The 26,587-nt window shown below is 41.6% G+C and overlaps 1 protein-coding gene across 1 annotated transcript in view; it reads right to left on the bottom strand.

Annotated features, from left to right (window-relative positions):
- The window catches only part of cab39 (calcium binding protein 39), a 70,243-nt gene that overhangs the window by 22,871 nt on the left and 20,785 nt on the right, over window positions 1–26,587 (bottom strand). The window contains exon 2 of the mRNA XM_072255514.1: window positions 18,266–18,407. Within this exon, the coding sequence (XP_072111615.1) occupies window positions 18,266–18,379 (114 nt within the window). The 5' untranslated portion in view covers window positions 18,380–18,407. The remainder of the gene's footprint in view (window positions 1–18,265; window positions 18,408–26,587) is intronic.

Here is a 26,587-nt window from a genome sequence, read left to right as displayed (position 1 = left end):
GAATTAAATCGATATATGAATTATGCATAGATAAAAAAGTGCATAAACATTGCAGGGTACAATACACGTTATCCGGTAACACTTCGAATACGAGACGGCAGGGAGTTCATAAGCCTAATGGCCTGAGGGAAGAAGTTGTTTCCCATCCCGACCGCTCTTGTCTTTATGCATCAAAGAATCCTGCCTGATGGTGGCAAGTTAAAAAGGATGCTGGATGGATGAGACCTTTAATAATACCAAAGGCCCTGGATACACAGCACTCCTGATAAATGTCCCTGATGGATGGTAGGGAGACCCCTATGATCCTCTCAGCTGTTCTCACGGTGCTTTGTAGGGACTTTCAGTCTGATGCTCTGCTGCTTCTATTGTAGATGGAGATGCAGCATGTCAGGATGCTCTCAGTGATGCTCCTGTAAAATCCAGTTAACTTTAAAGAGCCAATATTTCAGGTCAATGACCTTTCATTAGCCATTTCAAAAGCACTTTTAGCCAATTAATTTAACTTAATGTAAGCAATGACAATGCAGGCATGCAGTTAAACTGCATCCGTCAAACTACACAAACCACAACAGCCAAATTTTTTTATATGTTGGCCAAGGGATAAACATTGGCCAGTATAACAACATTTCCCACATTCACAACATGCTGGAAGAACTCAGCAGGTCAGGCAGCATCCGTGGAAACGATCAGTCAATGCTTCAGGCCGGAACCCTTCGTCAGGACTAAAGAGGGAAGGGGCAGAGGCCCTATAAAGAAGGTGGGGGGGGGGGAGAAGGGAGGGTGGGAAGGAGAAGGCAGGTGAAAAACCAGTAAGGGGAAAGATAAAGGGGTAGGGGAGGACATCTCAAATGTCCTCCTCCTTTAAGGATTGTAGTTTCCCTTCTGCCATCATCAATGATGCCCTCACCTGCATGTCCTCCATTTCCCACACTTCGGCCCTCACCTCATCCTCCCGCCACCACAACAGCGACAGAGTTCCCCTTGTCCTCATCTACCACCCCACCAGCCTCCGGATCCAGCACATTATCCTCCACAACTTCCGCCACCTTCAACAGGACCCCACATCTTTCCCTCTCCACCTGCCTCCGCTTTCCGCAGGGCTCGGTCCCTCCGTGACTCCCTGATCCACATATCCCTCTCCACAGATATCCCACCCGGCACTTATCCCTGTAAGCGTAAGTGCTACACCTGTCCCTACACCTCCTCTCTTGCCACCATTCATGGCCCCAAACAGTCCTTCCAAGTGAGGCAACACTTCACTTGTGAGTCTGTTGGGGTCATCTATTGCATCCGGTGCTCCCGGTGCGGCCTCCTCTACATCGGTGAAACCCGACGCAGATTGGGGGACCACTTCGTCGAACACCTTCACTCTGTCCGCCACAACAGACAGGATCTCCCGGTTGCCACCCACTTCAACTCTGCTTCACATTCCCATTCGGATATGTCCATACATGGCCTCCTCTATTGCCATGATGAGGCTAAACTCCAGTTGGAGGAGCAACACCTCATATACCGTCTAGGTCGTCTCCAGCCCCTTGGTATGAACACAGTATTCTCCAACTTCCTGTAATTCCCTCCCCCTATTTCACTCTGCCACCTCCCCCAGCTGCCTATCACCTCCCTCATGGTTCCACCTCCTTCTACTACCCATTGTGTTTTCCCCTATTCCTTTTTCACCTTTCCTGCCTATCACCTCCCTGCCTCCCCTCCCCTACCCCTTTATCTTCCCCTCCCCCTATTTCACTCTGCCCCCTCCCCCAGCTGCCTATCACCTCCCTCATGGTTCCACCTCCTTCTACTACCCATTGTGTTTTCCCCTATTCCTTCTTCACCTTTCCTGCCTATCACCTCCCTGCCTCCCCTCCCCCACCCCTTTATCTTTCCCCTTACTGGTTTTTCATCTGGAACCTACCAGACTTCTCCTTCCCACCCTCCCCCCACCTTCTTTATAGGGCCTCTGCCCCTTCCCCCTACAGTCCTGACAAAGGGTTCCGGCCCGAAACGTTGACTGATCATTTCCACAGATGCTGCCCGGCCTGCTGAGTTCCTCCAGCATGTTGTGAGTGTTGCTTTGACCCCAGCATCTGCAGAGTATTTTGTATTAACAACATTTCCCTCCACTTTACTGAAAAATGCCACAGGAGGTACGAGTCCCCTTGAGGAATGAGTCAGGCATACAGCACAAATACAATCTCTGATTCACTGTGCTTCAGCTCAATATCAAGTACATATCTATAGTAATTCAATGCTCCAGGGTATGTCCTGAAGTCTCCTTTACCATGCTGCTTCAAGTGTTCATCTAATGTTAACAGTATATTCTTCTACTACCCGTTTAAGATAGTGGTTTTCCTCCGGATGAAAAGTCCTAAATCTTCTTCCTCGTGCTATAAACCTATGCCTTAAAAGAACAGTTTTCTCCCTACTTACCCCATCTTTGCCCCTTGTAAATTTTAGTTTTTCATCTAGACACCACTCAACTTTGTTGCTCCAAAAGAACACAAACACCGCTTATCTAGTCTATCTTCATAACGAAAATGCTCCATGCCACACATCTTAGTGAATCTTCTGTGCACTAGTATTCTTTTAACCAATCCCTGCTCTACACCAATGGTCACAAGATTCTAACCTGAAAAATAATCCTTAACCATCACACTCAGCCCATCATCAAATTTGCCAAAACACTAAGAATCCCGTGTGTTCTTACCTTTCCCATCAGTTTCTCCTTTTCCAAAGAGCCTAGTGAGGTCCATTTAAATTATAGTAACCATGCTACCCTCATTGATATACCTATAACACACATCAAAGTTGCTGGTGAACGCAGAGGCCAGGCAGCATCTCTAGTCAGAGGTACAGTCGACGTTTCGGGCTGAGACCCTTCATCAGGACTAACTGAAAGAAAATCTAGTAACAGATTTTAAAGTGGGAGGGGGAGGGGAGATCCGAAATGATAGGAGAAGCTCCATTCCTCCCCCTCCTATCATTTCGGATCTCCCCCTCCCACTTTCAAATCTCTTACTAGCTCTTCTCTCAGTTAGTCCTGACGAAGGGTCTCAGCCTGAAACGTCGACTGTACCTCTTCCTAGAGATGCTGCCTGGCCTCTGTGTTCACCAGCAACTTTTATGTGTGTTATTTGCAAAACTGAATGGCTTCTCAACCTAGGGATCCTGGCCTCTGGTGCCAAGTGAAGCTTGCATATTCTCCCAGGTGCTGTGTTTTTCCTCACACATTACGAAGACATGCTGCCAGCTTCATGTGTACTAGGTTACCCCTAACATAGCTGAATGATAGCAGATTTGGGAATTTAGAAACACATAAGAAAGGGAAATAAGCAGAGAAATGGAAATATTGACACCTACCAGACACAATGGATTGAATAAAAACCCTGTGTTATTAGGAAATATGACTAAAGTGTCTCTGGAGAAACAGCCTAAATCTAAGGTCTGGCTCAGGCAATAGCACTAACAATGAGCCAAGGCAAGAAGCTACTTTGATGGAAAATACTTCTATTCTGGAGTAATAATCATCCTTGTTTACTAAATTAAGCCAGTGAAGTTCTCAGTCACTGTGTTATGATAGTTCTAAATGTCATGAGGTGGAACTGAATATTGTAATTAGTTCCTTTTCAAATTGCAGAACCAAAGGTCTCATGAGTAATAAATAAACATTTCTCTTCCCATCCCAGTCTCATCTTGATTTTGTGCCATGTTCATTAGCGGCTCAGCTGTATGCAAAGGAATGATTAGAAAAAGACGCATGCAATTTCATTCAGACCCTGTTGGAAAAACACCTCGAATCCCATCAACTGATGGTGCTAAAACCCATGATTGTGTAGCCAACTTTCCATGGAGCTCAATATACAAGTTTGCTGGTGACACAACAATTGTAGGCCGTATCTTGGGTAATGATGAGTTTGAGTACAGAGAGGAAATTAAGAACCTGGTGGCATGGTGCGAAGACAATAACCTATTCAACGTCAGCAAGACGAAGGAATTGGTTGTTGATTTCAGAAGGAGTAGCGGACCGCACGACCCAATTTACATTAGTGGTGCGCAAGTGGAACAGGTCAAAAGCTTTAAGTTCCTCGGGGTCAATATCACAAATGACCTGACTTGGTCCAACCAAGCAGAGTTCACTGCCAAGAAGGCCCACCAGTGCCTTTACTTCCTGAGAAAACTAAAGAAATTTGGCCTGTCCCCTAAAACCCTCACTAATTTTTATAGATGCACCATAGAAAGCATTCTTCTAGGGTGCATCACAACTTGGTATGGAAGTTGTCCTGTCCAAGACCGGAAGAAGCTGCAGAACACAGCCCAGCACATCACACAAACCAATCTTCTGTCCTTGGACTCACCTTACACCGCACGCTGTCGAAGCAGTGCTGCCAAGATAATCAAGGACATGTCCCACCCAGCCAACACACTTTTCGTCCCTCTTCCCTCCGGGAGAAGGCTCAGGAGCTTGAAGACTCATACGGCCAGATTTGGGAACAGCTTCTTTCCAACTGTGATAAGACTGCTGAATAGATCCTGACCCGGATCTGGGCCATACCCTCCAACTATCCAGACCTGCCTCTGTTTTTTGCACTACCTTACTTTCCATTTTTCGATTTTCTATTTATGATTTATAATTTAAATTTTTAATATTTACTATTGATCTGTAATCCAGGGAGCGGGAAACGCAGAATCAAATATTGCTGTGATGATTGTACGTTCTAGTATCAATTGTTTGGCGACAATAAAGTATAAAAGGACTGAATAACAGCAGTTTGTGTATAAATGTAGAAAATTTGATACCATTTGATCAAAGTTGGATTAATACAGGGAATAGACAAGGAATGAGATGAACTGAGTTTGAGAATCACGTAAACAGCAAACTCTGCCAAAATTCACTTAAATATTTACATCCTAAAGCAAGAAAATCCAGATCAAAGTTTTTGATAGTACATTTGACACTATTTGCAAATTCTACATACAGTGTGTACAAAACCATAAGTGGAATCAACATTCTTAAAGGAAGCCAGTCAGCTATTGTATTGTACATAAGATTATATTAATTACACATTTCTGGAGCGAGAAAACTCCTACAAGTGCAAAACCCAGAGTGTCACATGGAGGGTTTTGCAGATTGCAACAGGTGATACTTTTCAAGTGCCACAAGTTGTCTATTTTGAGTGCTCCAAGTCTTTGACACATGTATAGAAAAACAGTATTCACTGATGAATTTCATCATTGAGGTTTACCTTCTCAAGAGGGAGAAAGTGTTCAGTGTTTACTAAGATCTCATGGTGAACCCTTTACTGGATGGCAGTGTAGTCAAGCAAGATCAGGTTGGTAGAATGTCTCATATTCCTTCACTGAGTACAAGGTCCACTCTCCAATAAGCTTCAGCCAAAGTGCCAACAAGGAGGATAAACAACGTGTAAATGCTGGCAGCATTAGATATTTGATACTGAGGTTAAAGTAACCTTTCTTCTGCAATACAGTCACGGGTTACACAGTTTCCCCATTAATTCTGAAGATTAGCATAATTTCCAAAGTTTGCTGGAAGTAAGGTGCAATATTCTGTTAAGATTGGGATAATGTGGTGTCAATTGACACAGATCTTCAACTGAGGTTGGTTTTGTTGTAGACCCATTGGATAGTACCATGATTTGCATGCAGTCATGAAGCAAACAAAAGATGAGCAGTTGTGGGCAGCAAAATCCAAAAGGTTCCCATGATCTTCCCCAATTATTAGAATAAAAGGCTGCAGACATAGTTAAGTTACAGACAAGGACTATCAAGTGTTCATCTATACATGACATTATCACCACAAAAATTTTCACCATAAACAACCTCTGCAACATCAGTAACTAAATGCTTAACTAGACCAATGAAATATTGAGACTAAAATTGCCAGAAGCTGGGTAATTATTATCAAAGTACATGTCACCATATACTACCCCGAGATTCATTTTCTTGTGGGCATTCACAATACAACGAATAAAAAAATCATACACAGAGATTTACCAATAACCAATGTGCAAAAGACAACAAACTGCACAAATACAAAAATAAAGAAAATGAACAAAACAGTAATAATAAATGAATAAGAAATAAATATCAAGAACAAGAGACGAGTCCTTGGAAGTGAATCCATAGGTTGTGAGATCAGTTCTGTGCTGCAGTGAGCGAAGTGAAGTTGAGTGAAGTTATCTGCTCTGGTTCAAGAACCTGGTGGTTCAGAGGCAATAACTGTTCCAGTACTTGCTGGTGTGATTCTTAGGGCTCATGTACCTCCTGAAAAGAGCATAGCCTGGATGGCCAGAGTCCTTGATGAAGGATGCCAATTTCCTGCGACAGCACTCCTTGTTTGTGTGCTTAATGTTGGGGACAGCTTTACTTGTCATGGAGTGGGCTGTATCCACTGCTTTTTGTAGGTTTTTCCATTCAAGAGCATTGGTGTTTCCATACTGACCCATGATGCAACCAGTCAGTCAGGCTTTGTGATGGCACATCCCATGTCTGCCATTGCTCTGGAATTAACTACAGAAGCAAAGACTCACTAGGAGATTGAAAGAATTTGAGAGAACCGACAATAGCAACATTTTTGTATGTTGAATCTGTAACCAAATCCAAGTAAATAGCTCATAAAGCCCAACAAGCACAAATTATACCTCAATCTTTCTTACCAAGGAAAATCAGACAATCAACTATTACTTTGTCCTAATGCTGAAGCACAGCTTAATTTTTTTAATGTGCGAGCACATCTTTTTTGACAAGTACCTTTGAAGAGCTCTAGTGAACAGAATCCCAAAGTTAATGTTTCAGGTCAATGACCTTTCAACTTTCTCGTAAGTCAGTGAAAAACTATTACTTTTTGCCTCCCAAAGAAGCTGTGTGACCTGTAGTAGATGCTCGGTTGTAGCTGGTTGGTCCTCACTCTCGGGTCCTGATGCCTCAATTCATCCCGTACCCAACCGTTCCAATTCGACCTGGAGCTTAAATCAATCAAACCTCCGGTCTTTCCGCACTCTCGAGCTCGGGCCCCGCCACGTCGGCTCTGCCTCACCTCACCTCAGTTCTGCAGTGTTGAATCACATCCAAGTCTGCACCAGCAATGGCCAAACACAGGCTCATTCCCCATTCTCAGGCCCGGGTCCTGCCACCTCCAGATTGCCCGTACACGCCACTTTGCAACTGTCCGGCACCTTCGAGACTTCAGTTCACACTCAAAGGTGCTACGTCGTACAGGCAGTTCAAAAGCTCAAAAACCGAAACAGAAGTTACAGGTTATCAATTGCAGTGATTGTATCCAAGAAAATGTGATTATTACAATGATTTATAGGTTTGTTTGTTTTGCTTGCTAGCAGCAAGTGGTTGCTGTGCTTCTCCAGCGCCATCTTAAACCGGAAGATGTAAATATGCTGTACTTCTGACTGCCAAGTAATCAACCTTGAAGAATGAACTTGATAGTGATGTCAAACAAAACTGCTGATATGGAAACAACACATGAAGACCCGTAGTCAAATTCAAAAACTTGCAATTACATTCACAGCTTTAGAAATGAAAAACCATCTCATATTATTGAAAAAAATAAGTCACAAACTGCAGAGGGTTGCAGAGTACATTTCAATTGTTTTAGAAGCTCCTCATCAACAACCCTTCTCCTCCAAACAAAATGTTGGAATAAAGGTACAAATAATGAGCGTCAACTCAACAGACCATTTATAAATTAAAAATACAGGTGGCCCCGCTTTTCAAACGTTCACTTTACAAAACCTCACTGTTATGAAAGACGTACATTAGTTACCTGTTTTCGCTAACAGGTGTTTTCACTGTTAAGAAAAAAGGCAACGTGCGAAAAAAACAGTATGCAATAAAAGGCAGTGCACGCCCCCAGCAGCCAAGCTCCGCCCCCGGAACTGCATTCTAGCCGGCATTGCTTAATCACGTGCCTGTGAACAGTAGTTAGCAAGATGAGTTCTAAGGTATTGGAAAAGCCTAAAAGAGCTCGTAAGGGTATTACACTTAGCGTAAAACCAGACATAATTAAGCGTTTCGATCGTGGTGAACGAAGTAAGGACAAAGTGAGTTTGGCTTGTGGAAGTTGACGAAGATGATGTTGAAGAGGTTTTGGCATTCCATGACCAAGAACTGATGGATGAAGAGCTGATGCAATTGGAAGAAGAAAGGATAACAATCGAAACCGACTGCAGTAACGAACGGACCGAAAATGAAGTCGTCCAGGAACTGAACGTGAAGCAACTGCGTGAGATTTTCGCTGCAATTATTGCAGAAAAGTACGACTTTAATTTTGAAAGAGTACGTTGGTTTAGGGCATATTTGCAGGATGGTTTGAGTGCTTACAAAGAACTGTATGATAGAAAAATGCGCGAGGCTAAGTAGTCAAGCATACTGTCACTTTTCAAGCCTTCCACATCAGCTATAGCAGACGACGAACCTCAACCTTCCACATTGAGGCAGGCAGACATAGAAGAAGATGACCTGCCTGCTCTGATGGAAACAGACGACGATGAGATGACACCCCAATGTCCCACCACCCCAACCCCCTGGCCGCGGACTGATACATTGCCGTGGAGAATGCAGCGGTAGCCAGGATGCACCCAGCACATCTTTAAGAATGCAGCAGTAGCCGGAACACACCCAGCACATCTTTAAGAAAAAAGCCAAAATAAACAAGCTAATTAATTACGTGCCAGGCGGCACCCATTTAATTAGCATGTTTATTTTGGCTTTTTTCTTAAAGATGTGCTGGGTGTGTTCCGGCTACTGCTGCATTCTCCGCAGATCGGTATCGGTTCGTTACCCGGAGGTTGGAGACCACTGCACTACCCCAACCTCCGACAACTCAGCCTAACACGCCATCATCAGTGTGCTCGGCGCTGTCTTCCCAATTCCGGTAAGTGATACTACACTGTACATACATTATTTCTACTTTATATAGGCTGTGTATTTTTACATGTTATTTGGTATGATTTGGCAGCTTCATAGCTTAAAGGTTACTGGAAAGAGTGTTTCCGCCGAGAGCGCTTGCGTGAGATTTTCGCTACGGAGAACAGTGCGGCAAAGATTGTAGAAAAGTATTTCTACTTTGTATAGGCTGTGTATTTATCATATCATTCATGCTTTTACTATATATTACTGTTATTTTAGGTTGTGTGTTATTTGGCATGATTTGGTAGGTTATTTTTTGGGTCTGCGAATGCTCTCAGATTTTTCCCATATAAATAAATGGTAATTGCTTCTTCGCTTTACGACATTCCGGCTTACGAACTGTTTCACAGGAACGCTCTACCTTCAGATGGCGGGAGAAACCTGTACCAGTATTTCTGAGATTTAGGGAATGCAATGGTAATAATTGGACATAGGATTCATGATTCTAACACTGCAATAAAGAATCACATTTGTAAGTCAGAATGATATGCTACTTACAATTAGTTATAACCCCTCATAACACTGTTCTTAATCTAGGTGGCAAAAATTATGAACTGATTTGTTTCCAAAGTAGTCTCTGCAAACTGATACAACGCATCTTGGCAAATACTAAATTGTGCTGATAGCATTCAGCGTTGCTGAAGATAGTCATTGCCTGGAACTTGTGTAGAAGAAAAACCCCACAACACAAGTCCACGCCAGGCCTTGTTGCATTATCAGTACAACATCTTAAGTTATGTGAAAAGTGACAAATGGAAGTGAACACCCGCAGCAGATATCAGTACTGCTGCGAATGGAGTGGAAATTACTGACGACGCAGCTGAAATTGGATAGGCATATGACTGTGATAAAGTCCTGCAGCATGCCCCAGGAGGTTAGGAAACTGTCCCCTGACAATTGTTAACATCTTAGTCTCTGACAAATGAAGAGCTAGTTCCCAATATCCAGCAAGCTAAATTTCAATGCACCTCTTTGGTCAACCACAGTGTGTTGCCACTCCCAGCTTTTTGTCATCCAGGCTCAGAAGAGAGTTATGATCCAGAAAAATTCAGACTAAAGATTAGCATCAAATTTGTTATGACTAAAAGCTGCTTGATTCAGAATAGGGGCTAATAGGGAAAGTAATGAACTGAATGGATTAATCTAGTGTTTTGTGTCAAGACACATCTAAGCAATGCTCCACTTTGAATATGTCATCTGAATCTGAGCTGCTTGACTGCAACTGTGACCAATTCAGGAAAGAACAAGCCCAAAAAGCACTGCCTCTGTCAAATCTCTCCTCATCCTTCTTCACTCCAGGGAATAAAGTGTTATCCCATTCCATCTTTCCCTAAAGCCAAGTCCCAGCAACATCCTTGTGAATTTTCCGTGTACTCTCAATCTTGATATCTTTCCTTTAGGTAGGTAACCAAAACTGCACAAAATACTTTAAATCTGGCCTCACCAATGTCTTATACAACTTCAACATAACATCCCAACTCCTGTAGTCAACACCTTGATTTATGAAGGCCAATTTGCCAAAAGCTATCTTTACAACCATATCTATCTGTGACACTACTTTCAAGTAATTGTGGATCAGCATTCCAAGATCCCTCTGTTCTACTTCACCCTTCAGTGCCCCACCGTTCACTGTGAAAGTCCTACCCTGGTTTGCCTTCCCAAAGTGCAAAACCTCACACTTGTCTACATTAAATTCCGTCTGCCATTTTTCCAGCTGGTCCAGATCCCACTGCAAGCTTTGATAGCCTTCTTCACTGTCCACTACACTCCAAATCTTCGTGTCAACTGCAAATTTGACGATCCAGTTTACCACATTATCACACAGATCATTGATCTCGATGACAAATTACCTTGGACCCAGCACAACAGCTTCTATCTTATATCTTCTCAATGATTCATTAATCCAGAGTTGGCTGCCAGATTTGGTGAGGAATAAGATGTTGCATATATTGATGGAATTCTGCAGCAAACCATGGATATCGACCATCAAATGTGGCAGGTGGCAAAACTACGAACGTAATGTACAATATACTCAAGGACTGGTCTCCAATAAATACAGCAAGAAACAACTGAGTCGGCAGTAGACAGGCTGACAAAGATCAATATACATTCTGCTACTTCCTTCACATTGGAAGCCCAGTGCAGCAGTTATGCCTTTTGTTGTAGGGCTTGGTCATTAGTACCACTGAGCTATTCTTAACGACAATCAAGATTGATCAAGTGTGCATATTAAGGGTGCAGACAAGGGTTCATGTGGAACAGTACTGATTTAGCAGTTCAGGCAGCAGGTGACTAAAACTCTCTCAAGTTTGGCCTGAACACAGAATCAAAGCTGATGACTCTTAAGACAACTCCCCTCCTTATTGAATTCTACAATGCCTTAAGTGCACTTTTGCTAGGACATTATCTGAAAGACACAAATATAGGCTGACTAACTAAATTGGGTTTCTGCTGCATCTGTGAGATAACTTTTCCATTTCAAAAATAAGGTCCCAATCTTGGTATGGAGGACTTTGAGGGATGACTTTCTTGGGATTACCAGTGTTATATACAAATCCAGTATCCATCCATCGACATGAAAGCCTGTAAATACAAGTATCAACCATGTGTCTAGCCAGATATATAAAATGACATTTCAATTAATTGAGTTGAAATTGGATCTGAACTCATTCCCAGATTAATCTTCTAAATTATAAATCCACTATTTTAATCCCGATGCAAGGTGGTGTTTTACTGCTAAATACAAAAATGTGAAAGATGAGTTCAAGCCATATGCATTAAAGGATGGCAACATCATAAATTCTGTTGCTCCTACAAACATTAACAACATGTAACTATTGACAACCTAAACTGAAACTTCTGATTTAAGATGGCACTGAAGAACCTCAGCAACTTCTGGCTGGTGGCTCATGAAACAAGAAAAACAACTAAATACTTTGTTACCATACTTCTTCTGGCAAATGATCATCACAAGTAATAGTCTGTAACTTCCCTTTGGACTTAGAGGCAATTTGATGTGGCAGAATCGAGGTGAGGTTGTGGGCCATCGCTGAAAACGTGGAAGACCGTGAAAGGTTGGGCACAGGCTGACTCAAAGCCATGGGGTCCAGGTCCTAGAGCATATCGACACAACTGAACACAATATGCAGGCGGAGATTTACAGGCTGAATCAAGGCAGCACCAGTCCAGATTGAAAAGTTCAGGGTGTCGGGGCCCCAAGATGAGGTGTGGGCCAGTTCAGATCGCTGCTCTATGTCATTTACGCGGCTCTGCACTGAATTATAGGGCTCTCTTTATGGATTTCAGTTCCGAAATGCTATTTGCTTGCAGTTACTGTTTGCATGGTTTTTTTTTTGCACATTGTCTGTTTGACAGTCTTTTTTTTTATGGCTTATTTTACTTTACTTTTATGGACTTGATGTGGTTTTTATCCTCTGCACATTGGGTGTTAGACAGTCTTTTTTGAATGTACGTACATGGGGTTTGTCTTTGGGTTTCTTTGTTTCATGGCTGCCTGCTAGGAAATTAATCTCAAAGTTGTATAATGGATACATGCTTTGATAATAAATGTACTTTGAACTTTAAAATCAGGGGTCCCCAACCCTTTTTTATGCTATGGACCAATACCATTAAGGTGTACCAAGTTGAGATCCCCTGACTGAAATGCTCATGTAGTAGAGCTACTAGGACTTGATGTTTCAATCCCTATGGTAAGTTGGCACTCTCGATGTTGGCAGTGGGTTTGGAGTGGTGACAAGGAGGGAGGGTAGGTACGTCATCGGGGTCATCAGGTGGGCACCCTTCTTCTTTGACGTTTCGTTGATAAGCCCACGTCGTCTCCAGAGGGCTCAACGGTGCTACCTGGCATCCCAGATACACCCTCCTCAGTTCCATACCCTCCTGTGTTCATCTTGCAGCCCAATTGTTGTCTTTCCTTTTAATCCAAACCCAATTGCTGCTTTCTTCTGCTGCATTTGACAAGGACTTGATTGCTTGTTGGAGGGAGTGACCCTTCACCCCCTTCTTCTTCAACAGACCAGTCGTAGATGTAGCAACGAATCCCCGGCATCCCACTTCTACAGGGAAAAAGGCTTTACTATTTGGTCTCCAATCAGAAAACACTAACCATTATTTTTTTCAATGTCAAAACAAATTCATCCACCACGGTCCAGGAAATGAGTGGCTAGATATTAGCTCAAATGCCATCTATAAAGTTGTCAATGACACAACTATTGTTTGCAGAATTTCAGATCCTGACGAGGAGGCAAACAGGAGAGAGATAGATTGGCTGGTTAAGGTGGTGTCACAACAACAGCCTTGCATTCAACATCAGTAAGACCAAGGCATTGATTGTAGACTTCAGGAAGGGGAAATCAGGAGAACACAGCACTGCTCATCAACAGGTTAGCAATGAAAAGGGTGAGCAGCTTCAAGGTCCGAAGTGTCAACATCTCCTGGGCCCAATATATTGCTGCAATTACAAAGAGGACACACCAGCAGCTATATTTCATGAGGAGTTTGAGGAGATGAGATATCTCACTAAAGTCTCTGGCAAATTTCTATAGACGTACCCAGGGAGAGCATTCTTACTGGATGCATCCCTGTCTGGTATGGAGGCACCAATGCACAGGTCCAGAAATAGCTGCAGAGGACTGTAGACGCAGCCAGCTCCATCAAGGACACCAGCCTCCCCACCATCAAGGATATCTTCAAAGGGCGATAGCTCAATGAAGGATCTTCATCGTGTAGGACATGCTTTATTATTAGCATTAGAGAGGAGGCCCAGGAGCTGAAGATGCACATTTTAGAAACAGCTTCTTTCCCTCAGACTAATTTCTGAAAGCTCAATGCACAGTTCCAGCAGATAACAGCAGAACAAAATTGCATATTGTTTTCACAATATACAGAAGTTACAGATAATAAATTAGAGATGGGTGAAAGTGAGAACTGCAAGGAAAAAGCTTCGTTACTGAATTTTGAGGCTTCAGAGATGAATATGAAAAACTATTAACTCACTGAATTTCCCAAAGTTAGCCCTGTTAGACAAGGTTTTATGGTAGATGTTTGCTTTGTAACGTATAGAAAGCGTTTCCACTTCTGATGGACACATGCTGATTATTAAAAAAAAAAAGGACTTCTTGAAAAGCTGATGATGGAACCCTGACAGTTTGATGGTTGTTGTGCTGAAAACTTTGGTATGGCATCCAAAGGCTTCATACTTCTGTGGGAGAAAAAATCTGATCAAGAGTACTGAAAAATAATGAGTCCTTCCAAACCTCTTCCAGAACAATTCTGGTCTTCTGAAGAAATCCATAATGCCAGAGATTGTTGCAAAGCACCATGTCCTTTCAAACAGTTGGAAAGGGGGGAAAAAAAGCTTCAGATTTAAAGCACAATAAGGACCATCTTACCTCGTACATGCCTACTGCATTGTCCAAGTTATTGGCCGCTGAGAAATAAAACAAGCTAAGTTGTCAAGGGCATAACACATGTTTTTATGCCAAGAGAAAAGGAACACTTGAGGAAAGCAAGACAGACAGATATTCAGATAATTATTTTTCTTGTGAACTTTCAAAGCCCAGAAGTATTTTCATAGATTGCCTGCCAGCGTGATATCCCATATGCAGTAGATATATCAAGAAAGCACAAAAATGCTCTACACAGCAGGGGTTCCCAACCTGGGATCCATTGACCCCTTGGTTAACAGCAAGGCTCTATAGCATAAAAAAGCTGGGAACACAGAAAGGGTTTCATGGAACCTATTGGTAAACTAGGAAAGGAACATTTAAGAATCCCCATCCTGGTAGAACAAAGACAGAATTTATAACTTAGCATGCCCATGAAATTCACTGATCAGTCGAAGAGTTAACTCTATGCTCTTGTACCGAGGACGATGTAAATTGTGGGGGGGGGGGGAGGAGAATGAAATAGAAGAACGAAACATCTTAGATGGGCTGGTGGCAGTCGGAATAGTACACAGGTGGAGTTATTTGAAATTGAAAAACTTAATGCTGTAAGATAGCAATATGTACTGAATATGAGGTGTTGCTCTTCTAGCTTACACCTGATCTGAATATTGTAATGAAGGTGGCCAAGGGCAGACAGGTTAGTATAGGGACTGAAAGGGGGTTGAAATGACATGCAGTCTGAAGTTCAGGAAGGAGGATGTAGACTAAGATCAGGTGCATGTTCCCTCGACACTTGGGTCTCACCAGTACAGAGGAGACCACACTGAAAATACTGAATGCAATTGTCAAGGTTGCAGGAGGTATAGGGGATCAGTGCCTCTTCTAGAAGGGCTGTTTCGTTCCATGGATAATTGTGAAGAAAGTGGCAGAAGGCACAAAAGTTGCACTTTCTATGGTTGCAGGTGAAAGTACATGGGATGGGGAGGAGTGGATGGATAGGGTTGGGTGGATCAGGGAACCATGGAGACAATGACCCCTGTAGAAATAAGAGGTGGGGGTTGGAAGAAAGAGGGGAAGATGAGGCAGGAGGTAGGATTCCACCTGTCTTGTCTTCCCCTGATGGAAATGATGAAGGAAAGAATGCTGATATAGCGGCTCATGGGGTGAAACGGGAGGTCCAATGGAGATATACTGTTGTTCTCTTTGGGAAGTGGAGAGGGGTGCTGGTGACAACAGATGTGCAAAAATAGAGAAAATATTTTTGGTCCCCATTAAGAATGGTTTGGGCATGGGAAATCTAGATGTGATGGCAGGGAGGGCTGTCATGTTTCCTGGAAGAGATTTCAGAAGTCCTTGAGTGGAAAGCCTCAGATGCTATGGAGACAAATTGGGAGAAGATGGGTGCTATCCTTGCAGGAGACAGGATGGAAGAAGCAAGGTCAAAGTATCTGTGGAAGGCTGGGATAGTTTGCCTCCAGAGATGAAGATGGATCCAGAAACGTCAGAAATAGTCAAAGTGAATTTGAGAGCAGGGTGGAAGTGGTGGCAAATGTGATAAAATTAAATCAGAATCAGGAAGCAGCACCAGTGCAGTTAATGAGATAGAGAAAATGCTGATGAGTACTGCCAGTGCAGGTACACAATAAAGACCATTACACATAAAAATAAGAGGACATAGCTACAACTCACGTAAGTGTAAACTGTTATACCTTTGATCGGTAAAAAGTGCAAGGAATTTAAAAATTGGTTCAGGTAAGAATAAGATCTGCCAAGTGAATTAGCGCATTGGCGGAGGGGAAATGGTAGGGTTTTTAAAATTTTTTTGAAGAAATCAGAGGAACCAGAGAATTGGATGATGATAAAAACATGGAGTGAAGAAGTGCCTTCAGAAGACAGGAAAGGACTGAACAGGGAAGATAGGATAGAGTAAAATTATGAAGAGTTCAGTAGGGCAAGAGCAGGCCCTACACCTTACATTAAAAAGCAGGCGGCAACGTAGTCCTGGCATATCATCAGGGGGAGATCACCTGATGCAATTAGACCAGCAATGAATTACCTGTACACTTATGGTGGATATTAGAAGATAGTTTGCCTCCCGAGGAAGAGGCAAAGATCTGGCCAATGAAGAAAAGTGTCAGAAAGATTCCAGGTGAGTTAATTTGTTAAATTCCTTGATGCCCTCAGAGCTCAAAGAACTCACTCAGAGATTAAAGAACAAGAAATCAGAACGGGTGAATACGGATGCTCCTGTTGTATTCACTTCTAACACTGTAGATCTGCACATACCACATCAAATGAAGATCAAGAAGACAACAACCAATCCAATCAGCCAAAAATATTGTGAACAAATGCTGAAAAGATCTGTAACCAAATTCAGAGAGAGGAATTCCAGTTATTTTGGAAGTGATACAATTGGAAATCCTTAAGAATTTCTGAAGTTGGCTTAAATTTTAGGTACACTTTAGTAAATAGCTGCAAAATACTTCTGCAGCATGTGTGAAACCTTCAGGCTCTACATCTTCAAAACCAACTGGAGTAAATTCCTCACCTGAGGCAGGACAGCCTTAGTGCAATGCACACAGGTAAAAATCATGCAGCACTTCAGTGATAAATGAAATATTTAATAGTAATTTTAAGTTAGTAGATATGGTATAGTACTTGTATTGCACCTCTCACTCTCACATTTGGACTACAATTCATTGTCAAGTACTGCAGAATACTGTATTTCATTTTATTTTACCCATAATCTTTGGTATTTAGAAAGCATTCTGGAGTATGAAACAATATGCTTGATTAATTGAGCTCTCCAATTCTTCATGGATACCTGATGGAAAAACTTACCACGAAGATTTAATTCAGCTCAAAATGGCTGAATACTTCCTAAAGAATTGGTCCACAATTCTGTGCATATTTATCTAATTAAAGTTTCTTAAAGCTGTTATAGCCAATGGCATGCACCTTAAGTAGCCTCTGACAACCAAGGCCAGCTCACATGTGGCTTAGCTACACGTTTCTGACAAGAGAAGGGGCAAAGGCAGATTACTGGAGCCTTAAAGCCAGTGCTCTGAAATAACTTGGGGTTGTTATATGTGGGAGTGATAGTAGAGAGAAGCTTGCACTACCTACTAAATGCTCCCAATGGTGTGCATCTCAAATAGCCTCTGACAACCATGTCCAGCTCCTGGCAAAGGCAGGTTGTTGGCATCTTTAAAACCAGTTGCCTTGGGCAGATGGGGCTCATTAGATGTGGTTGGCAGCTCATCTAGAAGGACAACTCTGATGTCAAACCTCCACTGCCTTGCAGCTATACCCACTCATGGGGAAGGCTTTGGGAGTAAATCCCAAGGGAAAAATCCAGAGTTGGAGTTCCTGAGGCAGTCCTACATTGCTCTCAATACTGACTGGCAACTCCTGCAACATCAATGGTGCCAACTGTATTGGTCACTGTTCTTTTGCATTCATCAGATGCGCTGTGGAGCTTGCTACATGGGCAACAGCTTGCGCTCCATATTGTACTGTCCTGTCTTGCTCATCTAGGCAGCTAGAACGCAACATCCATGGTGGACCCTGACCAACGAAGGCTTCAATTTAAATATCTTAAAGAGTTCAAGCAGCTCAGTCACTCCTCCGGAATGTCATATGTAACTATTGTAATTATAGAACTGGAGAATAAAGCATGAAAGTGAGAAAGTGTTTTTGTTAGAATACTTAATGACTTTTACAGCTTCAGGCTTTAATCCTGAAAGCTCAGATACTTGTAGATAGAATTGCAGTACATCTTCGGGAAAAATAAGTTTCTAACATTCTTATCATGCAATTTTAAAAGGTTATGAATTTATTTAACATTTTTAATGATGCTATGAGAAAATGAATCTCAGGGTTGTACATGATGACATATGCACGTTGAACTTTTACTGTACCTTTTCTGCCTTTTTGTCAGAAATATCCTGTTTTTCTAGTACTGCCATGCTTTCCTTCAGATTTTTCACGATGTCTGCTGGAGACTTATGTGACTTGCCAAATGGAAATGGCATTGTTGTCAACTGAATCAGACTCTTCCACCTGTGAATGACAAGAGAAAAAATATGCTTCAGAAAATTAATATTTCAGATTATACACTAACCACATTTGGATACATTGTGGTTAGTAATAACATTTAACTTCTACAACAGGAATTAGCCAACCACTTCATTTAATACAGAACTAGCTGAAATAATGGAAATGCAGTCATTGCAATTTAATTCTGGATGTCAAACTTGCAATTTGGTGCAATATTCAGTCAATTATTCTTCAGCAGTTTAACTACTAATATTTACCAATCTATATCAGAAAGTCAAGTACTGTATATCTTAGTGAGACTTCAGTGAAATGATATTTCAAAGATTCAAAGTGCATTTATTATAAAAGAACGTATAAATTATACAAGCTTGAGATTTGTTTGCTTCACAGGCAGTCACAAAGCAAGGAACCAAAAAGAACTCAATTTTTTAAAAAAACCCAAAGGGCCCACAGAGAGAAAATAAAATCAAACCATGCAAACAATAGAAGCAAGCAACAACAGCACTCCGAACCAATTTGTGTCCTTAGATCCAAATCCCCAGAGCAGCCTACAGTAGGCCCAAAGCCTCAGTATTTAGTTCATCATATTAGCGGGGCAAGTTGCCATAAGGTTTGCAGACACAAAGCACAGCAGTCAGGGGCAGTGTCACAGCCTTAGCGTCGTGGAGAGGAGCCCTAGACTATCCAGGCCAGCTTTTAAAGTTGTCCGAACCTCGTACCAGGACCCATGCCTTGCCATAGCGAATCCTTCTGGGCCTAGTAAACAAGCGCCCAGTGATTTGCTTCAGACTTGGATTTCACTGTCAGAGAAGTCACCTCGGCCTCTCCAAATTGGCTTGGCAATGACAGCAATCCAACCTTGCCCGACTCTTGTCTCGCCACCCTGCTTTTCCGGTTCACCTGGGCTGGCGTTTAATTCATCCAAACAGCACATTGTACCTCATATTAGGATCCGGGCTTCACCATGGTGAATCACTCCAGTTATTTAGCTAATAACTAAGCTAATCTTCAGAAAACATCAAAACATTTCCTGTAATCCCTGCTGCGTGCAAGCACTTGGGTGCGTGTGCGCATGTGCATGTCAGATGGTCTGTTATCCTGGCGTATGGTCCACCCCACCAATTTCTGTAATACAAAGCCTCATCATCTGAACATTCGCCAATGAATGAGTTGAGAAAAGAATTGCATTTATAACCCGAAAGGGGAATGCGTACCCTCTCACCTCTTTTCCTCCTCTGCTTTCATGCCTTGCCCATCAGCTCCCTCTAGTTTCCACCTCCTTTCCTCTATCCCATGGTCCATTGTCCCCTCCTGTTAGATTCCTTCTTCAGCCCTCTCCCAGCATCTTACCCCTTCCCCCTCACCTTGTCAGCTGGCATTCCTCCACCACCCTCTATCTCCTTATTCTGGCTTCCACCCGTTTTCTTTCCTCTGCTGAAGTCTCAGCCTGAAACATCTACTATTTATTTCCTTCCATAGATGCTCCATTAATGAGTGCTCTAACTAATCGATGTTTTAATTAAACTAGCATGCAATAAAAATATTTACTGTTTTCATTGGGATCAGCAAATTCAGTTCATAGACGTATGTGGGTTTAGATATTTTTCTGCAACTATATCACCCCATTACAGACCAGATTTAGTGAAATACAAAGAGAGAACAAACAGGACCACTTACTTATACGTAAAGAGCTTGTGATTTTTAACTCATAAGCTACCTCCTAAGGAATGATCACTTAATGTGAAATACAACCACCCCAATATTTTTCCAGAAGCTAACTTCATGTTACGATAGTCATGGGAGATTTTAACATGCATGTTAATAGGGAAAATCAGGTTAGCAATGGATCTCAAGAGGGAAAATTTGCTGAATGCCAACAGGATGGCTTTTTAAAGTAGTTTGTTGTTGATCTTACCAGGGGAATCAGCTGTACTGGATTGGATGTTATGTAATGAACTGGAGGCGATCAGTGAGCTTATTTTAAAAGAGCCCTGAGGAGCCAGTGATCACAGTATGATTGAGTTCAACTTGAAATCTGATAGGGAGGAAGTAAAATCTGACATAGCAGTATTTCAGTGGAGTAAAGGAAATTACAGTGTTATGAGATAGAAGTTAGCCAAAGTAAATTAGAAGGAGATGCTAGCAAGGATGACAGCAGAGCAGAAATGGCTTGAGTTTCTGGGAAAAATGAGGAGGGTGCAGGACAGATGTATTCCATACATGAAATACTCAAACAGCAAAATATTACAACTGTGACTGACAAGGTAAGTCAAAGCTAATGCAAAAACAAAAAGGAAAGGTACATTGCATCTGGAGTTTCTCCGGTTAGCGGACCATTTCCCTCCACGCCTCTCTAACGTAATGGGGAACCGCGTACGAGGCAAGTTACAGCAGGGTTTGCCACTGCCTTCTGCCAGGTGAGTTTCCAAAGAGATCACCAGCTCGTAATCCAGCACGAATGAAAAGCATGCAGGGGTGCTGGCCAGAGCTGGATTTGAACTCAGGACCTTTCATCCTGAAATCCGACACTGATGCCACTATGCCACCAGCCGGGTCATAAAAACAAAAGACAGGATATATAACAAAGCAAAAATTAGGCAGAAGATAGAGGGTTGGGAAGCTTTTAAAAACCTACAGAGATCAACTAAAAGAATCATTAGGAAAAAGCTGAAATATGTAAGCAAGCTAGCAAACAATATAAAAGAGTATAATAAAAGCTTTTTCAAGTACATAAAAGATAAAAGAGATGAGAGTGGACAGAGGACTGCTAGAAAATGAGGCCAGAAAAATAATATGGGGAGAAGGAGATGGCAGATGAATTAAATGTTTTGCATCAATCTTCACTAGCAGTGTGCCAGATGTTGTAGTGTGTGAAGGGAGTACAGTTACTATTACAAGGGAGAAGGTGCTCAAAAAGCTGAAAGATCCAAGGGTACACAAGTCACCCGGACCTGGTGAACTGCACCTTAGGGTTCTGCAAGAGACTGTGGAGGCATTAGCAATGATCTTTCAAAATTCATTGGGCTCTGGCACAGTCCCAGAGGACTGAAAAATTGCAAATGTCATTCCACTCATTAAGAAAGGAGGAAGGCAGTGAAAAAGGAAATTATAGATCAATTAGCCTGACCTCAGTGATTGGGAAGATGTTAGAGTCAATTGTTAAGGATGAGGTTATGGAGTACCTAGTGAAACAGGATAAGATAGGATAAAGTCAGCATGGTTTCCTGAAGGGAAAATCTTGCCTGACGAACCTGTTGGAATTCTTTGAGGAGATTACAAGTAGGATAGATAAAGGGGATGCAGTGGATGTTATATATCTGGACTTTGAGAAGGCCTTTGATAAGGTGCCATACAAGGCTGCTTAACAAATTAGGAACTCATGTTATTACAGAAAAGTTGCTAACATGGTTAGGGCATTGGCTGATTGGTAGGAGGCAGTGAGTGGGAATAAAAGGATCCTTGTCTGGTTAGCTGATCCTTGTCCTAGTGGTGTTCTGCAGGGGCCCATGTTGGGGCTGCTTCTCTTTAAGCTGTATATCAATTATTTAGATGATGAAATAAATGGATTTGTTGCCAAGTTTGCAGATGATTATGAAGATTGGTGGAGTGGCAGGTATTGAGGAAACAGGTAGGCTGTAGAAGGACTTAGGAGAATGGGCAAGAATGTGGCAAATGAAATACAATGCTGGAAAATGCACGGCCATACACTTTGGTTGTAGAAATAAATGTGCTCTCCCCATTTTCTAAACAGGAAGAAAATCCAAAAATATGAGATGCAAAGGGACTTGGTAGTCCTTGTGCAGAACAACCTAAAAGTTAACTTGCAAGTAGAGTCGGTGGTAAGGAGGGCAATGCAATGTTAGCATTCATTTCAAGAGGTCTTGAATGCAAGAGTAAGGATGTGATGCTGAGGCTTTACAAGGCACTGGTGATGACCCAACTTGAGTTTTGGGCTCCTGATCTAAGAAAAGATGCGTTAGTATTACAGAGTCCAGAGGCAGTTCACAAGGATAATTGCGGGAATGAAAAGGTTATCAAATAAGAAACGTTTGATAGTTCTGAGTCTGTACTCGGTGGAATTTAGAAGGATAAGAGGTGATCTCATTGAAACCTTTTGAATGTTGAAAGGCCTAGACAGAGTAGATGTGGAAAGGATGTTTCCCATGGCGGGGGAGTCTAGGACAAAAGGGCACAGCCTCAGGATAGAAGGCCATCCATTTAAAACAGAGATGCGGAGACATTTCTTTGGCCAGAGGGTGGTGAATTTGTGGAACTTTTTACCACAGGCAGCTGTGGAGGCCAGGTCATTAGGTACATTTAAGGCAGAGATTGATAGGCTCTTGATTGGACACAGCCTCAAAGGTTACAGGGAGAAGGCCAGTGAATGAGGTTGAGAAGGGGAAAAAAAGAATCAGCCATGATTGAATGGCAGAGCAGACTTGATGGGCCAAATGGCCTGGAATTCTGCTCCTGTCTTATGATCTTATGTTCATACGTTGTCATTTTAAAATCATAACCTTCTCCCAATGATGAGGAATGTCATTTTTATTATCCCCCAACATTGTTGCTAGTTTTGTTAGGTGTTTGGTATGTTACTTAGTACACAGCCTGTGCCACTTGGTTTACACCCATTGATGCATCATGAAATAAGTTACCTAGAGACACAAGAGATTCTAGATGCTAGAGTTCCACAAAGTAACTTCAACTTGGTAGATGCACTGTTTTAGGTTGCTCACATTCCTCCTATTCACTTATTTTCCCTATTCTTTCTGCCCTTGATCAGCACCTTCCCATTTACACCCTGATTCCTCTGATACCCTCACATTTCAACAGCCTCCAGGTAACAAACAGATCATCTTCTCATGTACATCCAATCCATTTACACTTCCATCTCCACCAGAATGGTCTGATGGATCTTCATTTTTTAACTTGGACAAAGGTACACCACATTCATTACCTAGCTAAAATCTCTTTTAAAGTGATTAACTGTTCCTTGATTCTACTGACCCTCTAAGTGCATGACATAGATATGGGAGCTCATATGGGTCCTGGTGTTGCCCACTTTTTTTAAGGATATATAGTACCATCATAATTTCAGTCCTACTCAGATGCAGTCCTCTCAACTCTTCTTCCAATATATGGGTATTGGTGCTGCACCCTACATCAGTCTTAAAAAATTCACTTCTTTTGCTGCTGATTACCACCTGATTTCACTTTCACATGATTCTTCACTTCCTTTTGCCATTTTATCTCCATCTTATGGCTAGCTCAACTGCACATTATGAGACACAATCTATCCTTCCCCTAACATCCTGATAAAAATAAAAAAGGCTGGAAGTAATGCCTCAGGCATATACTGCAGTGCCTTCTTCAGGACAGACTTGGAAGCTTATGTGCTGTAATGGGCATTACATTTTTCGGGACTGTTCTGCACTGTATCTCTAAATAAATAATAAAATTACTTGAACTTCCGTATACAAGCCAGAGCATCAGCAGTAAAAAAAAAAGGCAAATTGCTCAGAGCTCCACCCTTCATATCAGTAGTAACCCTGATGTGCCTTGCGTCATTAACCTATATTTCCACCCCATTTTCAAACAGATAGAATTTAAGATCACACCCTTCTTAATCTCCTTCAGCTCAGCCACCTGATGTTCTTCTAAACTGGTGGTTTTCTCCCTCCCCCAACTTCCTCTGCTCCATTTTCACAAGCTCAGCATATAGAAGCCACAGCTTCATGAACTTCCTGTCCAATACACTGTAACCTATTCTACCCATTTCCACTATAATAACCTTCTTAGAACATTTCCTTAGCGAAAACTCTGAACATTATCTCTTCTGCAAAGCATAATGAACATGAAGAAATCCAGGAACATTCATGCCTTTTCTTAAAATGAAAGATCTTAAAATGTCTCAATATTCAGGAAGCAATCTAAAAATGACAACTAAATTTAAAACAGAATAAAACTGCAAAGTAAGTGAAAATAATTTAACTCTTTCCTAATCTGCAAGCTGGGAATTCTCATTTAAGTGAATTGGGACTCCAGTTTTGTAGCAGGTATGGCCAGAAGATGAAAGAGGCAGTTTCTCCGGCATATCATTGGGGAAATCCCACCAGCTTCAAGCTCTGCAGTTGAACATGAAGTCCAACAAGTGACAGATGCACAAACGTCTGATACTTCGAAAACACTGAAGCCCATAAAAGTCTGGGAACTTACAAGGGCTGATGAATGGTAGTGGTTTGCTTCAGAATTATTAGCATCTATAATGCTTCTAACAAAATACCACGCAGAATGTGTATTTACCAATTTAGCAGAAAAACTGTTGGTACATGACATTAAAAACTATAATTTTAATTTACCATGCACAGTGAATGTAAATAGGTATTGCATAGTCATCGCAGGGACAAATAATTCCAAAAAGTATTCAAATCTATTTAAAGTTACAAATAAAATTATTTACAGTAAAAATGATCAACAATTTTAAAGCATACGTTAGTCCAACTTCATAACATCGCTTTTTCTCCTTTCAATGAGATAGATGGACTTGGTGCTGTGATATCAGATTCTCAACATTAGACTGAATGTCACTCAGGAGTCTCAGATCACCACATTCAGTAAGCTGAAGTCACCTTCACTGCTTTGAATGAAGTTGGGTAACTGCACTGAAACTGCACTCCACTAAATATGATATTGGAAAGGCAATAAAGAACATCTTGACCTTTTTCTACAGTGCAGAATAGTATTTAGAGATTTCTTTCTGCAAAGAAAAGTCTTGACATGATGTCTTTTTAACCTCAAGTTTCAGCTCAAAGTCATTTTGTAGCGACATCAGTTCTTCATCCATTCTTTCTGTTAATTCCTCATGAGAAATGTTCAGGAATGGATTTATTACCCAATCTGGAATTTGGATCAAGAGAAGATCCTGAAATTTCTCTGACATGTCCTTATGCAGCTCACCCAATTAGGCACAGTATACTTGAAGCTCATCATCTGGTATTTTTTTCCCCTTCAAGTCATGGGGCTTGGAAATTGAAAAAGGTCACAATGGCCAGTGTTGCACTTAAATAGGGTTAACTTGGACAGAAATGTGGAGATGACTGATTTGACTTTGATAAGATTCACATCATTTCCTTGTGATTGAAGAATGATTTAATTAAATTTTGTGAATAAGTTCGACAAATAACCAATGGCAAGCCCAATATTCTTGAGTTGATTACCGAATGAAGCATTCAAGTTTTCAAAGAATTTTTTCAGTTTCCTTTTGAGAGCCATCTGACTACTGTGTGCAATAGCAAGCATTCAAACTGTTCATTATTCTCAATAGAAAGCTCTCAAAAGAGTCGAGAATTGAGAGCATGGGACTTGATTTTATTTACCACTACAACAACAGCATTTAAGGATGTATGCAGCCAATCACTTGGTTTTGTGTGACAAGATGTTGTCTGTGAATTACATGGTGAATGGTAAATATGTCAGGTACAGCTTTTTTCAAGAAACTAGTCACCCCATGGTGGTGTCCTGTCATTGACGGTGCCCCATCAGTTCTACAAACAATGTTAGTGAGCGGAATGTCCTTCTCTTTGAAAAATTGCTTGACCATCTTAAGTATCAACTTCCCTTTCATATCTGTCTGGAAACATAGAAAACCTACAGTACAATATAGGCCCTTTAGCCCACAATGCTGTGCTGAACACATACTTACTTTAGAAATTACCTAGGGTTATCCATAGCACTGTTTCTAGTCCCCTTGCAAATAACTCTTGAACTATGCTTTCATCTTTTATGAAGCAGACAAAACCAAGAAGCAAAGATTCATTGCCTGGCAAAGTTGACTCATCCAACTGCAGAGCAAATTCTGTTGTTCTAAGTATGTTGCACAATGTGTCAGACGTTTCAGCTATTCATCTTTGAACAGAGCTGTCACTCCACAGAATCACTTTCATTATTTGGTCTGGTGACTTCCGTAAAACAGTACTCAGAACCTCCCTAACTGTGGCAGAATCAGTTCTTTTCCAAATGTAAGGTGCCTTCCAGATTTTGCAATGAAATGTTATATAAAGCATGCAATGCATCACTATTTTGTTGTGAAGTACTGGTAAACATGTTTTAAAGTGTTTTCCGTTTATGAAAGTTTTTACAAAGTGACTGAAAATAAGCCAAGTTCTTGTTTGCTTTATCAGAGT

The sequence above is a fragment of the Mobula birostris genome, chromosome 4 (assembly GCF_030028105.1).
Source record: "Mobula birostris isolate sMobBir1 chromosome 4, sMobBir1.hap1, whole genome shotgun sequence".
Classification (NCBI taxonomy): domain Eukaryota; kingdom Metazoa; phylum Chordata; class Chondrichthyes; order Myliobatiformes; family Myliobatidae; genus Mobula; species Mobula birostris.
This window is presented reverse-complemented; position numbering and strand designations above follow the sequence as displayed.